Raw genomic sequence first — 17,286 nt, 5'->3', positions numbered from 1 at the left:
TTGAGATCCAAATTGTTTGGGGGTGTTGCTTTGGTTTCTTTCTTGCTTTTTATTTGCAGGCCTGTGGGGTTGTTGCAGGTACATGCATATCCCAATCCCTTTGGGAGGCTGAGGTTTGCTCAGCCTTTATTTCCAGGTTCTGTGAAGTGTTTCAGTGCAGATTTGATTTTGTGAGCTATGGAAGGTGTTGGAGTTTCACACCATGTAACATTCCATTCCCATTATTCCTACACTTGTTAAAAGGGACATTGTTCACCTATTAAGTTGGGTGTAACTGAATTTTCTGCCCTCTGCACCTCCGCGCACAAAGAGTTCCTCAGCCTTGGCTTATGTAGGGATGGGGAAGAGTCTTAAGAATCTGGTATTTCAGCCCTGGCTTAATATTAACAAACATAGGAAGAGAATATGCCACACCAATGTCCATGGAAACAGCTTTTATGTGGACACGGCTGACAACAGACTTCCAGAGTGAAGAGAGTAAGGAGAGGTGTCCTTGTAACATGGCAGAGTGGCAGCAGGTGGTTTGCTTTCTCCCATTTGTCTGTCACAGATGGAGTGATTCATCTCCTGCTTAAGATAAAGGCCTCACAAATTAAAGAGATGAAGAATAGGACCTGAATTCCGTCTTGGCCCTGTTAGAGAAAGCTGGGTGATAGGTTTGGTGGGCATGAGCAGTTCTTAGAATTCGAAGACAGTCTTTTTGACAGTACCATTTCTCAGGCACATACACATTTGCGTGTTTATGTACATGAGTGCAAATGTGTTTTTAAAAGTATGGCTATAGAAATGTGCCTTTGTGTGGGTATGGACACAGTACATATACATGCTGCAGGCACACATACATCTTCCTACGTGTGTTCATAATGATGAAGAAATGTGGAAATGTAAGGTCTTTTACCTTTGTCCATCCCTCATGCAAATATGTTACAGTAAAACAAGTGTGTATGTACATAAGGAAGGAAGAGTATTTATATGTGTGTGTTTTTATACCTCATGTGAAATACACACATCTATATGTGTGTTCTACAGCACTTAATTTTGGGCACGATTGAATAAATGCGTGTTGTCTGTTTGAACAAGTTGACGTGCCATTTGCAGGCAGGCAGCCACTCAGATGTGCACAATCACAGGTGTGTCTGTGCACGCCACGCTTGAGACTGTCCCCTGCACGTTTGTCTGTGCCAGAAGCAGCGTGTGCACTTGCACTTGCATACATTGCCACTCTGCACCACAGAAGATGCTGTGATCAAAGAACTTACAGACTTCTTTCCAGGATGCATAACAGACAGCCCTGATTTGTCCTTACCTACCTGCCTCCCCAGGCTGCTGAGAGAGGGGGTACGAGGTCCTGGGCATGGGTGAGACCCTTTTGCTGATGCATGCACAGCTGTGCACCAGCATGTGGAGATGTCAGGATAATTTAGCAGGTGGCCTCGTTACTCCTAGATCTGTCACCATGGTAACGTGTTTTTTTCTTTAAAAAATGTACAGTGCCAAGAGGAGGAAGATGGCTGACAAAATTCTCCCTCAGAGGGTGAGTTGCTTTCATTTCCTATTCCCTTCACAATCAGTTCAGCATCTTAATGTAATTAGAGGAATTTTAGAAAATTCTTTCACTTTTTGTTTAAAAATCTAATTAAAAAGTAAGTAGGCAGTGGGTGAAAGTCTGGAGAGGCAGGCTGGGGCTGGGCTGGGGGCTGGGAGCTGGAGCAGCCCGGCCTGTGTGGCCTCTGCCTGGGTTAGCCGAGCCAGCACTGCCGCTTGCTGGAGGGACCGTGGTGCTGGGCTGCCAGGCGACAGCTCTCCAGAGTGCTTGGATCCTTTCTTGAGGCTGCCCAAAACCTGGTCCAGAGTGTGGCTGTACCTGAAGGGGTGGGCTCAGACTCAGGTCTCTGACCCAGCAGAGCTGCCAGGTTGTGATTTTTGTGGTTGTGTCACCATAGGGCTGAAGTGAACCCGTATAAACAACAGAGTGCAAAGGGTCTGTATTGTCTGGAGAGTTATTAATTCTCTTATCCCTGGGGATACTTGTAGCTTTTGGTGTCTGCCTGTGTTTGAGTCTCAATGTTTACATCTACTTCCTTTCTAAATGTTGGGATTTCTCTCTGCTCTCCTCTCTTATTCTTCCTGTACTTTTCCTTTACCCTCTTCAGTGCAGTTCCCAAGAACCTTTTTGGTTCCTGAAGGCTTCAAAACACACACCCTTGTCACATCCTAGTCTCAATTGCTTTGATTGCTAGTGCTTTTTCTGGGCTCAGAATCCCTTGGACAGGTGTGTCCTTTCCCTCCATATCCTTTTCAAGTTTTCAAGCTCCACTGCTAGTGTGAGCCTAAACTTGCTGGCAGGCTCCAAAGTCACTTCTGTGACATTTCACAGGTGCCTGCTACCAGCCATCCAAAGAAGTGAGTCCACTTTGGTACTCTTGATGTTATACTATCACTTCTCTTGTTATTCCTGCTACTTGCTGAAAGCAGAGCCTCTCATATATAGCCATTGGATTTCCCATGTTGCTGTCTTGAAAGGACTAAGCTACCATTAAACCCACACCTTTGAACTACTTGCAGCCTCTCTAGTAATTGTGTTGAAGCCTCATTCCTGCTCTACTGGTGGTTTGTACTTTTTTAATAATGAAAGCTAAGTTTCTTGTACTGTTGGTTTTGTCTGTCCCACACAAACTGTTTTCACAGACAACGATACATCCTGTATAGTGAGGCTGTTGCTGGAAATATAAGTGAATTTCAAGATGCTTTTTGTTTAGTTTTGTTTTGGGTTGGTTATTTGGTTGTAGGAGTGTTTTTATTTTTGGTTTTTATTTTGCCTGTTGCCTTTATAAGATTAAAAGGTATAAGAGGTAATCAAACTTTTTGCCAGCAGAAGACCACTGACTCTAACTAGTCCATAATAATTTTTTAATAGGTAGAGTCTTATATAGGTATGTCAAAAACCTTTACAGATGCTTTCAGAACCAAGTAGTCTTGCTTTTCAGTATCTTTGTTGCTACCAGTCAATAGCTTTAATTGATGGAGTAATAGGGCATTTGCCAGAGGTCTTTTCTGCAGTGGGGTTTTTATCAGTGCAGCTGCAGTGCTGGTATCGATGATGTGACCTCTGTCTGGGTTAAGGTGTTTAAGGTGCTCCGTTAGGCTGCAGTTAGTGTGTCAGAAATCCTTAACACTGTCTGTGGGATGAGGAAATGCTGTGCACATCATTGTCCTGTCAAGTGGAGGATTTGGTGGCTGTGGAATGCATGGGGTAAAACTTGCAGCTTTCTGGAAGTGCCTCTGGAGTGTTTTCCAACCAGTCAGCATCTGTTACCCACAGACTTTTTGCAGACCCTTGCTTAGGTTTTCTGGGAACTTTAAAGGGAAGAGGGGAAGATATTAAATATATTTGACTCTTGAAAGGGATCTTATGTAGTAGTGGGAAAGGAGGTGGGTTCTCACTATTCCTCAGTACAATAATGACTCAGGCAGTTGGCACAGGTAACCTCTTGTTGGATTTCCAGACTCTCTGGTCAATCTGTGCCATAGTCCTGGAGCATAGTGCTGCTTGGGTAGGATCACTGAGCCACTCCAGGTCAACTACTTGGGAAGGATTTAATTTTGCAGGAATATAATTGTATGAAAAGTTCAACCCAGCAAACTATTGCACACAGAAAGATTGGATTGGGGAACTGCATGGGACATCCTGGCACTTCCAGTCTGGTTCCCTCTGTAATGGAAATTGTAACACAACTGCCACTTCAAGGCTAGTTAGGTTCCTTACCTGAGACATACTTTTGATCTGGAAGCTTTATTTATTTTTTTTTTTTTTTTTTTTTCTTCTAGGCTTGGCAAGAGAAGTGCTTTTAGTTTGCCGAGTTAGAGAGGGTCCCCTCTTGAAATCCTCTTAGTAATTTGTTTTCTGTGATCCAGGTCGAATCAATGTCTGTTAAACCTTTTAAAATCTAACTCTCAAGAAGCCAGAGTTATACGTAATATTACAGATTGCCAGTGTCACCAGTGCTTGAATGCCACTCCTGCATTTTTAACACTATTGGAAATAGCACTGCAAATTGGGATTGCTGTGCCTTTTTTTTTTTTCTTTTTTTTTTTTTTTTTTTTTTTTTTTAATGGCCTTTCCACCTTGATACAGCCTCTGGTCATTCTGTGATTGGCTGATACGAGTATTTCTGCTTTCTGTCATGCAACTGATGAATTCCCATATTAGAGCAGGATTTAGACTCTGAGGCATGATCCTGGGCTATATGTAATGCTATATTTCATCCCATCTCCATTATACAGTTCTGAGCTTCCTTAGATTCTCTGTACTATCCTCTGCCTTGCAATGACAGTGACACTCAAATTTATCATTACTAAATTTTCTTAGCACACTTCTCTTTTTTGTACAAGAGCACTTTTTTCCTATGCTGAGCCTTCTTCCAACTGCTATTTTTCAGTCTTAAGGAGTGATTCCCTTTATGACTGTATGTCAAATGCTTTACTTAAATGCAAGTTGATTGTATTGACTTCATATCTTTTGTCTAAAATGCAAAATGAGCACAATTTTAAATGAACACAAGGACTTGGTTACACTCACATTGACATACTGTAACATTACAAGGCATAGTATTTTTTATAGTGTATTTAACATTAACTCCTGTTCTGTCCCACAGACTCTTTCCTGCCCTATTTTCCTCCCTTCTGGATCTTTCTCTTGTTCACACTTGGCTGTCACTGAAACTCATTAAGTTTTGGAGAAGTTCACAGGCATCTTCATTCATAGCTGGAGACCTGAATCTTTGGAGCTGACGTTGCTCTTGTGACCCAAGTTTAGCAGTTGTGCCTCAATTTCGACCTCAGACCACAAACTATCTGTAGGGACACATGGCTGCTCCTCAGATTGTACCTCTTTGTCCAGGCCTTGCCTCTGCATTACTTCTGGTCAGTCTTATTTTCTCTTAGTATTCAGTCATTACATTTTTTCCCAGGGACCGGTGAATGTGATCCACCATTCTGTTCCTTGACTTCCCTGCCTACCCGTTCTGATGCAAGAATCTCAGCTGAAAACCATTCTGGAGGCATAGCTGTGCCTGTCTCTGCTTTTTCTTGTTTAACTTGCTGAGCAGTGTGCAACTTTGAAACAGCAAACTGCCCCTCCTTCAGTGGCATGCTTGTCTGAGAATTAGCTGCTGCTCTTCTCACTCAGCCCCAGATTCCTGGGAACTTTTTGTCTAGCTGTGCTGACAGGTTTTTGTACACCTGTCCTCTCCTTTTCATCTTCTCTACTTCATTTTCCTTTACACAAATATTTAGTCGATTTTGCTGCTGCTGTTCACTGATCACCATCTGGAATTCTCTGCACAGATCCCATGCCATAATAGCTGTCCTGCTGTGGTTTGGTCACTGCATGGCTGTTGTCCTCCTCTTTCTCCATCTGAGTCAACCAGAGGTGAGGAACACCTGGATCTGCCATTCACTTGTAAGAAAGAAGAGTTTAGGGGGTGTGATAATCAGTGGTAGCCTTGGCTATAGCAACTGTGAAATAAATTCAAAATCTTGCAGGGGATGAGGAAGGAGAATAGTCAAGTACAAACCCTGGACTTTAGACAAGCAGAGTTTGGCTTATTCAGGGAACTGGTAGGTGTGATTTCTTGAGAAGCAGCTCTAAAGGGCACAGGGAAGCTAGGAGGTCTGTAAGGACCTTTAAGAGCAGCTGTTTTAAATGCAGAAAAATGAGCAGATTTATTAGGGAGCCCAGAACAGTGGTGGTCCCAGCATCAAAAGGCAATGTACAAGAAGTGAAACAGGCTACAAAGGAGAAGTATAAAAACATTGCCTGGGCATGCAGGGAATGGTATCAGCAAAGTCAAAGGTCAGCTGTAGTTGGGATCTTCAAGGGACATCAAGGACAAGAAAAGCTTCTACTCTTGCACTAGTAATAAAGGCTGACCAAGGAAAATGTGTGCCCCATGCTGGGTGGGCTGGGTGATCCAGTGATGACTGAGACAATAAGTCTGAAGCACTCAAAAAGCCTTCTTTGTTCAATCTGCACTAATGATGCCTCCCATGCCCTGTGATCAGTGAACACATCCAAGAGGAACAGCCGACAGTGGATGGGGATAGGGCCAGGGATTAGTTAAGGAAACTTGACCTGTACAATTCCATGATACCCAACAGGCTGCATCTGAGGGACCTGAGGGAACTGGCCAATGTCCTTTTCAAGGCTGCTGTCTCGTACATAATAGTCTTGTATTCAAGTTGGGACATTTTGGTTTAAATGGACGGGCTGCCATCTGCTTGGATGATGAGGCTGAGAAGGTGGCTAATGGCTGCACTTGGCCATGAAGATACTGACATCAGAGTACTGCAGGGATGTGTCATAGCAGCAGTTTAAATCCAGCATCTTTGCCACTGGAAAAGGCAGTGCAGTGCTTGTTTATAAAATCTACAGATGACACCAATCACTGCATGGGGAAACCACTTGATATGCTTGTGGACACGCTGGAGGTATGAGCCAACAAGAGCTTTATGAAAGTCAGCTAAGTCAAATGTTCTTCCTTGGGAAAGAGGAGGGGTGCCTGGCTGGGAAGCTGCACTGCTGAAAGGCCCTGGAGGCACTGGTGGACAGTGAGCTGAGTGTGAGCAGGAGGTGTGCCTTGTCAGCAAAGATGAGTAACAGTGTCCAGAGCTCTGTGGCCGAGAGCGCAGCCAAGAGATTGAGGGACTTGATTACCCTTCTTTGCTCAGTGCTCGTTAGCTCAGTGCTAGAGCACTGTGTCCAGTTCTGGGATCCTGAATTCAAGAAAAATTGGCAAACTGGGCTGAAGTCAGTGGATGATTGTCAGGTTGATTGAATGACTGGATCAGCACATGAAGAAAGACTGAGACAACTGGCCTTGTTCAGCCTGAAGGAATGCTCTGAGAGGACGTAGGAACAGCAATGTTTTGTCAGCTCCTAAGATAGGAGGACCAAGAACATTGCTTTTGCTTTTGTCATTTTACTGGTCTGTGTTACTGTGATAGTGAATCAGAAGTCCTTCTCAAACCACACTCTCTTAGGGGTCACGGGGTGGCACAGTTATGATTTATAAGAAGTGTCAGCCCTTAGCTGTCTTTCTTTGACCACCATTGAAGCCTCAGTGGTAGAGACACTATTGGCAATGAGCTATAGGCTAAAGTTTCTTTGCAGGGAAACTGTCCAGTAGCTGCCAAGTCAGACTGCAGTCATTGCCACTTAAGATATAAAAATTCTGGTTCTCAACAATACCTGTGAAATGTGTGGGTTATGTCCATCTGCCATAGGTAGTAAAAAAATGGCTGAGGATCAAATTGAGCTTGTCAAACTTGGGGGAGTAGGAGGTCTTGGATTTTATTACCTCTCTCAAAGACAGGAATTCTAGGGTAGCCTGATTCTAAAGAATCTGCCAAATCTCTATTTATTAGTGCTTTAGCTTTTTTTTAAAATCAAGACTGCTGAAACTGTTTTGTTTGTCCTGCTTAGGCAGTGAAGAATGCAGCTCCAATTGTTCCTGCCTGAGATACTTCCAGTTTTATTTATTGGGTTTTTTCTGGGAACTTGGAGGTACACAACAATAGGACCTGTGAAAGTTGTGCAGCTCAGTTGTTGTACAAAACAGGTTCAAGTTACATCAGCTTGCTCAGGACCTTGACCAGACTGGTTCTGAATACCTCCAGCCCAGGATGGACACTCCAGAGCATTTTTTGACAACCTGTTGCAAGGTTTTAATACCATCATGTGTCTTATTTGTTTTCTCAGAGGCTTTTTTTTTACAAACCAATTCCTTATAGGGAGTAAATAACCCTAACCCATGTTGCAGTGAGTTTCTGTTGCTTCTCACCCTAATCTCATGCACCTCCAAGGGGAGGCTGGCCCCGTCTGTGCTTCACCAGTCCCATACAGCCGTCACACTCTCCCAGGTGATCTCATTTCCTCTTTTCTTCTCCAGGCTGGAGAAGCTCTTGCAGCTTTTCTCAGCAGGTCTGTGCTCCAGCCCCCAACATCCTACTGAGCCTCTGCAGGCCTCTCTCCAGAGTGTCACATCTTTGTGGTCCTGTGGCCACCAGTCCAGATCCAGTTTCACCAGCGTGGTGTAGTAAGGAGGAACCTCTTTCCTGGGCTTGGTGACAACGCCTGTGCCAATACAGCCCCTCTTGCAGCTGACCTTTGCTACGGCTGCCTTACCCCACAGAGTCCTCCTGCACTTGCTGTCTGTCCATCGGGGCACCCAAGTCCTCTCCTGCCAACCTGTTCTCTACCCCACCAATGCCCACCTGTCCCCCTGCATGGTGTCATTCTATCCCATCAGCAGAGCTTTTCCTGTGCTGAACTTCACCGTGCTGAAGGGTGGTCCTGTTTCTGTGGCCTGTCAGGGTCCCTCTGCACAGCCCTGCTGCCCTGACCGACTCGGGCTCGGGATGCTGAGAGGCCTGAGGACAGGACTCAGCCAGGAGCAATGGAACCAAAGACAACGTGGAGCCTTCTCTGTGGCTTTGGACGTGAGCGGCAGAACCAGACCTGGACCTGGGTTTTTCCTTAACTTTCCTTCTGCTGCTGAACTTCTTGCAGAAGGCTTCCTCGTTGCTTTTCCCAGCCTGCTGACTGCTTTTGTTGCCTTCCGAGCTGTTGTACTGTGACGGCCATGGAAGTGATCCAAAGATGTTTTTCATATCCCAGAATTTGTAGTGTTGCAGCTTTTCCTTGGTTTCTGATTCTGTCTCACAAGCCTTGCACAGGCAGGTGTGGTGGGGCCTCCACATGGTGCTGCTTCTATGAGAAAATTGTGAGAGACTCTCCCATCGTGCCATTTCTTCCACGCTGTCCTCACTGCCCCCACTTGCAAGTTAGCCTTTTTTTTTTGTCACCATTGATAAAAAACATCTGGAAATCAAGGGTAAAAATGCATAATTTAGTAATAATTGCTTTTTACTAATCTTTAAAAGTTTGAAAACTCTGAATTTTCACAATAGAAAGATAACTCCAGCCTCAAGAAAGACACTGTCTTACTAATGTTAATAGTAATCTCTTACAGTTATCCATGGAATTCTAAGATGAAGCACAACTATATATGCTTCAAAACCTTGGCTGACAAGATGCTGCTTCTGCTAGGTGCTTTCTGGAGTTTCTTCAACTAGATAAAGGCCAGAATGGAGAATTTAAGTATTGAAATACTCTTTTCCCATTTATAGTTAGAACGTCAGTTGTAGAAGAGTGTAGGCCTGCATGGAGCTATGAACTTTTCGGTTACGGCAAACCATGCAAGAGAAGGAATTTGGCAGACTGCACAGGTCCTTATAACATATGCACTGTCATGCCTCTGAAAGGTTATTCCATTTGTAGGGTGAGAAAGCAAAAAGACTGTGAGAGCTGCCAAAACTGGCCTGAGTGAACCTCTGATCTAGCCCAAAATCCCATCTTTGCTGTGACCATAACACATCCCAAACACAACAAGTACAATTCTTCTCTCAAATGCTCTCCCAATCTCTGGCCATTTGCAGTTCAAGGGTATTAGATGCAGTTTTGTCTTTAGCTGATTTTAAAGTGTTTGTACTTTTTAGCATCTTAAAATATGTAACATCCAGTTTGGTTATAGGAATGGAATAGGAAATAGCCCTTTCACTTTCATGTGACAAGAGATGTAAAAGCGTGGAATAAAAGTATTTATTGAAAGTTTCTGCTGTTTCTATGAACTCCCTAGAATTTTCATTAGATCCTGGGTCTAGTACCCATTGAACTAGCTGGAAAAATTGGATCACCTATGTTGTGTAGGCTGTATCTTAAGGACTCTATAAGCCTCTCCCTGTTTCATCCTGTGTCCGGGGGGTTCACTACCTGTTTCTTAACTTGGCATTAAAGGTTGGAAACTACTTTCTCAGTCCAGAATTTTTAATTGACTGCAGAACACCATAATTAATTTCTTCAGGCAGGGAACTGAGGAATCTTTTAATCTGTGCAGAACAGGAAAAAAATTTTGAGGTGTTTTGTTGTGTCCAAAGATTTGCACTCACTGTCTTGCCGCCCTTGCTCTGCAAGCTGCCTGTCAATTCTTTGATGTTTCCAGGGTAAGGCTTGCTCTTCATGCTCATGATTCTTTTATTATTCTGCTGAAAGGAACATTTTGAGAAAGCATATAAGCAGTTAAAAACATAATGGTTTGGCTAAAGCTGTACAGTTTTTGCTCTGTAGTTTCTGCTTTTCCAAAGTATCAGTCTTGCTGTAAGTAGATCAGGTATTCTGCTATCTCAAAACAGAGTAGGTTCAAAGAGACATTTATTTGGTAATCTTAATCAGTCTAAATACAACAGGGAGAAATTGTTCGTCTTCAGGCTGGAAAAGAAAATTATTAAGAAAGGATGGCAAAAACCTGTAAAACATATGGTAAACATAGGGAATGCCTGCCCACTGCTGCTCCAGCAGTGCAGGGAAATGGCATCAGATGAAACTCACCTGTGGCAGGTTCCAAATGAGCAAAAGGAGCTTCTTCCTCCCACATTGCCTGGTGAGGTTCTGGAATGCTCTGCTTTGGGCTATTGCTGCTAAAAGGCAACAACTTTGAAACCTTGTCAGAGACACAATAGTAAGAGAGCCAACTGTTGGCATGACCCCGTGCAATGGTTCTCATGTCCTTGCAGAACACAGGGAGCAGGTGCATGCCTAGTGTCTCTCATGTAAGTGTTTGTGCCTTACACCAGATATAAACTGTAATTGTAACTAATTGTGATTCTAAAGCAAAACAGGAATACCAACTCACTTTTAATTCCTATGGAAATACTATAACAGTTAAATATTTTAGTTAAATAAGTGAAAGCTAGAGTGAATATTGTAGAAATAGAAAAGGTTGTCTAGTAGACCTATTTTAATTACTTAAAATGCCTTTTTTTTATGGTTTTCCTGCATGAGTTATTCCAAATTTTCATTTAAGGGTATACTTAATGTTTCTAAGCTCAGTTCATTAGGTCTCTATTCCAACCTACTTCATATCCCCTCCTCTGCTAACTTCCTTGTAAAGGATAAAATAAAAAAGGGGGGTTTGTCAATAGAACTAATGTAGTTAACTAATGTATTAAAGTGCCAATAAAAGTTGGCAGGATCATAAGTTGACACCTGATATCTGGTCACGGTAAAACTCTGATGTGAAGGTCAATTTCACCTCAGCCAGAAGGATGTGCTGAGAAAGGCTGGCATCGAGGTGACAGTTTTTACTTTGGATTGCTGAAAGGCTGCTGGTAGCTAAGCCTCACTTGAAGAAACAGCCTTGTGGATTCAGGCAGGGTCTTCCAGAAGGCATTAGCCTCAGTTCTGTGCTCCCACTTTTCAGTCTGTGCCTTGTTGTCCCACCCCACTGAGACCTGCCCACTGTCTGGAACTGCTCTAGGGGGGAGAACTCCTCTAGGCACATCCGTCCAAGGGCTGGGAATGTGTCAGTATTGCTGTCCTGGAGCACGGCAGACTCCTGCTTCCTGTGCTTGGATATTCACTGCTTCCTTTCAGATCCGGGAGCTGGTTCCTGAGTCCCAGGCCTACATGGATCTCTTGGCCTTTGAGCGCAAACTAGACCAGACCATTATGCGGAAGCGCGTGGATATTCAGGAAGCGCTGAAGAGGCCAATGAAGGTATGTTGTGAAATCTGTAAATTGTGTCAGGGGAGGAAAATAATTCTTGTAGTACATGGTGGAAATACCTTTCCAGTAAAAGTCCCATTAGCAGAAATGCTTTGGAATGGGTCAGTGGGCAAACAGCTGGGAATCAGCATGCATAGAAAAGTGGTAGAGAAAATTCTGTGGCTATTACCAGCTTTAGCTTCTGAAAGTCTTTAATAAGGGGAATAATAGCCTAGGGATAAATAAAGGATAGATAAACACTGGTTTGGGAACTTTGTATCAAAATGATAAAAAAAGAGAAAATAGAGAGGTGTGCTGAAGGTATGTATTAATGTTTCCAATTCAAATTGATCAAAAGTGGAACTTGTGGAATAACAGAGCATACAATGGGAAGATTTACTTACAGGAATTATTATTTGTGTAAGAAAAAAATGGATGACATTTTTTCTGCATTTTCTACTAGATAAGTCCAGCACTTCACTCTTCCTAATTTCCCACTGAAATGGTATTTTTTTAAGTTTTCTGAGTCTGTTCATTGGAATCATGTAAGAGTTTTGATAGGAGGAAACTGGAAGTTACCTAGTTCAACCTTCTACTAAAAACAAGGTTGTCAGTGCCTTGTTGAGTTTTGAAAATCTGTAAGGATGGAGGTTTCACAGCCTCATCAGGCAGTCTGTTAAAATTTTTGCCCACCCTCATTGTGAAGAATTTCTTTGCATGTCTCATTTAAGTTCTTGTGGCTGTATTGGGTAGCTCATACTCTATTCCTCTAATTGTTCCCATGGAATAAAGGGGTTTGTAGCTGTATGTCTGCTGTGACATAAAGCCATCATTCTTGTCTGTACCACAGTGATGAGGGTCAGCCCAACAAAGATCAATATTCTGTTGTCTTTGTCACTGTACAGGTGATAAAATGTGATAGGCTGATAAAATGTGGAAGGCTTTTACCTCTTTCCAGTTTTACCAGTTGCTATATGTGAAACAAACAAACAAACAAACAAACAAAGAAGAAACGATCAAGTTCCATTAACACCTAGATAGGAAACTGAATTGTGGATGGTCTAAATCATGAGTTCATTCTTTAAAAATGTTGTACATAGTAGATTGTACTCTGGGAAGAAATAATTTGTCTTACCTTCTTGATACGGGTAGAACACGGTTCTTTTAAACTAGCTAGGAATCTGGCTAAAGGATATTGAAGGTTTAAAGGTGATTTAAAGGTGATTGAAGACTTTGACTTGAATTCATAAATCAGCAGGAAGTTATTTATTCTGTGACAAACTCTTTAATGAGGGAATTAACAGGCCCACAAGGTCCTAGCTGTAAGCTGTGCAATGGAGATATTCAGTGTCTGGGATAGGGAAGGAAGAGTGTAGAAGGCACAACATTCTACAGAAACTGTAGAGAGAAGATTCTGTTTCCATCTAGGGCTCAGCAAACACATTTTAAATACCAGTTCCTCAGTTAACATCTAGAGAATGATCAAACAGATGTTTTTCAAATTCATGTATAGGTAGTCCTAGCATATAGGTATCAGACCTATCAAAATAGGGCTAAACCTAGATACACTTGGGTTTTTCTTAATGTTAAGTATTTCCATTTTATTGCAGTTTCAGAATTGGTAACAGCAATAGAATTATCTCTGCATTTCCATCTCTTATCAAAGCTCTTGTAATTTTGAAATATTTGCCTTAAAACAGTGATTCTCAAACTGGGATTGTAATCCTGGGAGAAATATGAATTTGTCTGAGTTATGTGAAATTATGTAGGGAATATGCAGAATTTCTCAGTTATCAGCTGTAATTGCAGTTACAATGTTTGTCACAGTGATTGAGCTGCAGCTAGAGACAGTCACAAGGAGCCACAGATTTATGGTCTAGTGTTGCTCAGGCTGGCTTTTTTTTTCTGTCTGAAAAGTAACTATTCTGGGGAAATTTTAGGGAGAAGTGGTTTAAGCATTTTTTTTCAAGAGGACAATGCATAAAATACGTTTGGCTTGTTGATCCTTCTTGGAGCTCCTTAGAGCAGTTGTGCTCTTGAACCATCTGACAGCTGTGGGACGATCGAGAAGTGAGGAGAGAGGAGACCTGGGGTTTGTGCAGCTGTTGAAGGGGGATTTGGCCTTCCCCACCTGTCAACTCCTTTGACTGCTGTCAGCAGCCCCCCTCAGCTGCCAGCTTTTCCAGTTTAGATCCTGCCTTGGCTGTTTTCTGCTGGTTGGGCACTGCTGTGTACTGTCCTCTTCCTCAGCCAGTCCTGCATTCTTGGATTGCACCTGTCATGAGAGCCTCAGAATTCCTTGTCTGCAGAGCAGCATCAGCAAGAGTCCTTGCACTGACTCCGTGGAAGACTCACAGGGTCAAAATTCCAGAAAGAACTTCTAGGAGGCAGGCAGGCAGGCAAGCAGGCAGGCAGGCAGGCAGGCTGGCTTTTTGACTGTTACAGCAAGCTCCATGGCCTGAAGGAAACAGAAACCGTACACTCAAAAGACCAGTAGATGGCATTAAAGAATGAATTACTGAAAGTCTATGCAGCTCTAAGACCATGGTGGACTTGGGGAGTAGGATTTATTTGGCTAAGTATAGACACAGCCATTTTATTCATTGATATGTGAGCTAGTCATTCTTGGGTCCCTTCATAGTTGAGATTAAGTTGGTGTAGGCAATGGTGTTCAGGGCACAATTCTTCTCATACAGAAGTGGATGTTTAAAAGAATATAGATAAATAACATCCTAAAAAATGTTTTTTTTCTCTCCATTGTGCAAGCCTGAGTTAGACAGTCATGGCCATAAACATAATTTTAAGACTGAGATGATTTTCATCCTGAAGCTTGAACCAGGGTCTCCTGACTGAAAGTGGGATGTGACCTGTGTCACCAGCAAGGCTCCTGCTCCAAGTCCTGGCATCACAGACAGTGCTTTTGTCTCACCCAAACCAGAGACTGTCATCCAGAGACTGTCACTCTTTTGCAGTGAACTGGTGTGAGACATTCAGTTTACCAGATATGTGTATAGTTGCAGTTTCCAAACTAAATTATCTGCTTCCAGGTTCTCAGTTTTTAGGTGAAAAACAAGTAGTAGCATCAGAATACCATCATAGTATCTCTCTCCCTAGTTTTGTGAATTGAGATTTTTTTCCCCCACTTTCAGGTTTTAAGATGACTGAGGAATTGATATCTGATTGTTGCCAGAAAGCATTTTGGGTTGTTTTCTGAAACGCTTGTCTTGTGGCATAATTTTATGTGTTCTGCTATTTGCATTATGAGATGAGGAAAATGTGAACGTCTAATCTCTTCAATGTTTTAAATATGTCTTTCAGGTTCTTTAATGTTCTCTTTTCTCAGGTAAAAAATTCATTCCTCCCGATCACTGCAGAAAAAGAATTTTTCAGTGCACCTGACTTCTTATTACCTGTTGCTGTACAACAGCTTATTCTCTCCTGAGAAAGTGCAATGTACAACTGAGAAATAATTAGCCAGAGCTGATTTTGTAGACTGTTGTGCATACTAATTTCCACTTTATTCCTCTGTAGCATTTGCTTCACCTTTTTTTGGGTTTTGTTGTGGTTAAGCTTTTATAGAACTGTCTACAAGTGTTTTTCATATGTCAGTGCAATTTTGAACTCAGTAAATGTTGTCTCATTCCTTTTATTATTCATAGTACTTGTGTAGTCTACCAAGTCACTGGTTTTTCTTCTTTGGGTTGGCTATTTTTAAGTTCTTGTCCATTTTTTTAAGGCGTTACCTAACTAATTTTGTTTCCTCTACAAATTTTGACATCTCTTGCTGCTGCTCTGTGAAGATGCCTCTGTATTCCAGCTCTGATATGGGCACTCTTTGTTTAATTTGGGTCTTTTAAAATGAACAGAGAGTGGTCATTGTTTTTTCTGTCTCCTGATTTTTAGTTTCCATGCTACCACTGTTAATTTTGCTTCCTAAAGAGTTTTTTTGTGTGTGTGAGACCAGGAAACAGTTACTCTATATGCAAAGGGAGAAACACAGATTTTAATCTTTTCTGTGCTTTCGGCTTGAAGTTTTTATGCTATGTTGAGATTCATAGAAATTAATCCTTAAGATATACTTAGGGAGCTCTTAACACAATGCTACTTATAAAGTTGGCAGTCAGATTTTTTTCGAGTCAGTCAGTGATAGAATATCTGCTAATAACTTTGTTTGTTTGTTTGAAATACCAATTTCCCCAGAAGTGTCCTGGAGGTTTTGTGTTCAGCCTGAGAGTTCATTGAAGAAAATTGACTCCAGCAGTTGATGGAGATTTGTCTGAGGGGTAGCACACAGATCATGGGGTCATCAGATACTTCCTGATTCAACTTGTTAGGTTTTCAATACTAATGGAAACTGGGGAAAAAAAAGTAACACTGCAAAACAGGGGAAATTTTCTGAAGGTTTTGACAGATTTCCAGCATTTCACCCATTTGCTTGAACTTAAAGCTGTATTGATTTGTGTGAAGATGACATCAGAGAACCTGGAGAGAGAGCAAGCTGTAGGAGTGCTGCTCCACATTCCTGTCAGCCTCCCATTTAAATCTGTTTGATTTCACATGAGCCCTCCCAGCAGTTGTGCTGAGACCTTTGTAGGAGTTAATTTCTGAAATGACCACTCGTCTGTTACATATGATTATTTTTTCCTTTTTGTTTTCTCAAGGAGGAATTGTAAGTGAAACACATTGGGTTTAGGGGAAGACTTTTCATTTTAATATGATTGCTATTTAAACTTCCCTTTGCTGAAGCTGAGTCAAAGATTTGTATCTTACTCTTAGAGGGCAAGGAGATCAAGCATTTACTGATTTTTGGACACAAGATGAGTTGATTCACAGTATTGATCAAGTCTCTGTGAAGTTTCCCCTTCTTAGCTTTGTGGTTTTGGGTGGTAAAATTCTGGTGTGTCTGAAGAGATGAAGTGTGATGCTTTCTTTTTGCCCTAGAGCTGTAAGTGTTCTCTTTAGTTTTTGCTCCCAACTACTGAAAATCCTTTGGTTGCTTGCTCTTCTGCTCTCTTGAGAAATCCACCACAGGGAGAGGAGAACAGATTTTAGGTCTCTGTGGTAAAGCGGATGGCTGAGAAATTTGCAAAATTTATTGAAGGGCAGTGGCTTCTTGCCACTGCTTTATTTAAGCTGCAGAGCAATCAAGTTGCTCATAAATTTTATTATTTCCTGCCTGGATGATATGGAGTTGCTCAACTGGAGACAGAAGAGTATGTCATTCTGAGAGCCTTCTGGATATGAACTTGACATTGTTGTGGAACACGGGGATCCTGAGAATGAACCAAATGCAGTGGGTTTTTGGGGTGTGTCAGCAGCTGAAGAGACTCTGTGGCCTGTACTCTGAAACCCCACCCAGCACCATGTTGGTGTCTTTCTTTCTTGAGCTCAGTTTTGACTATTATCTCATCTCTGAACTGGTGTCTTCCAAGACTGGACATCCTTATGATACCAGTATAGCTGTGCATGCTGGAGTTGTTTCTGGATAGATCCCTTCAGGTAGGATTCAGACTATACTCTTGGGTCTCTGCCAAGGGTCTTGTTTCCCAGGCTCAATGGTAGTTTGAATCAGCTGCCACAAAAATAGTCATGGTAGGAGAGAAGGGTCCAAAGTAACTGTTCCTGGCTGTAGAGCCACAGTCCTGAAATTTTTCTAGGGATTTCCAGATTTATTTTCTTTAAAT

At 42.2% G+C, this 17,286-nt stretch overlaps 1 protein-coding gene across 6 annotated transcripts in view; it reads left to right on the top strand.

Moving 5' to 3' along the window:
• SMARCD3 (SWI/SNF related BAF chromatin remodeling complex subunit D3) overlaps positions 1 to 17,286 on the top strand; it is an 82,670-nt gene that overhangs the window by 45,927 nt on the left and 19,457 nt on the right. For all 6 annotated transcript variants that reach the window (XM_083875362.1, XM_083875363.1, XM_083875365.1 and 3 more), the window contains 2 exons: positions 1,492 to 1,534; positions 11,492 to 11,614. In XM_083875362.1, coding sequence (XP_083731488.1) covers positions 1,492 to 1,534; positions 11,492 to 11,614 — 166 coding nt within the window. The remainder of the gene's footprint in view (positions 1 to 1,491; positions 1,535 to 11,491; positions 11,615 to 17,286) is intronic.

Source organism: Zosterops lateralis (genome assembly GCF_965231275.1).
Source record: "Zosterops lateralis genome assembly, chromosome: 1".
Taxonomy (NCBI): domain Eukaryota; kingdom Metazoa; phylum Chordata; class Aves; order Passeriformes; family Zosteropidae; genus Zosterops; species Zosterops lateralis.
The sequence above is the reverse complement of the archived record's forward strand: the minus strand, read 5'-3'. Positions and strand labels throughout refer to the sequence as shown.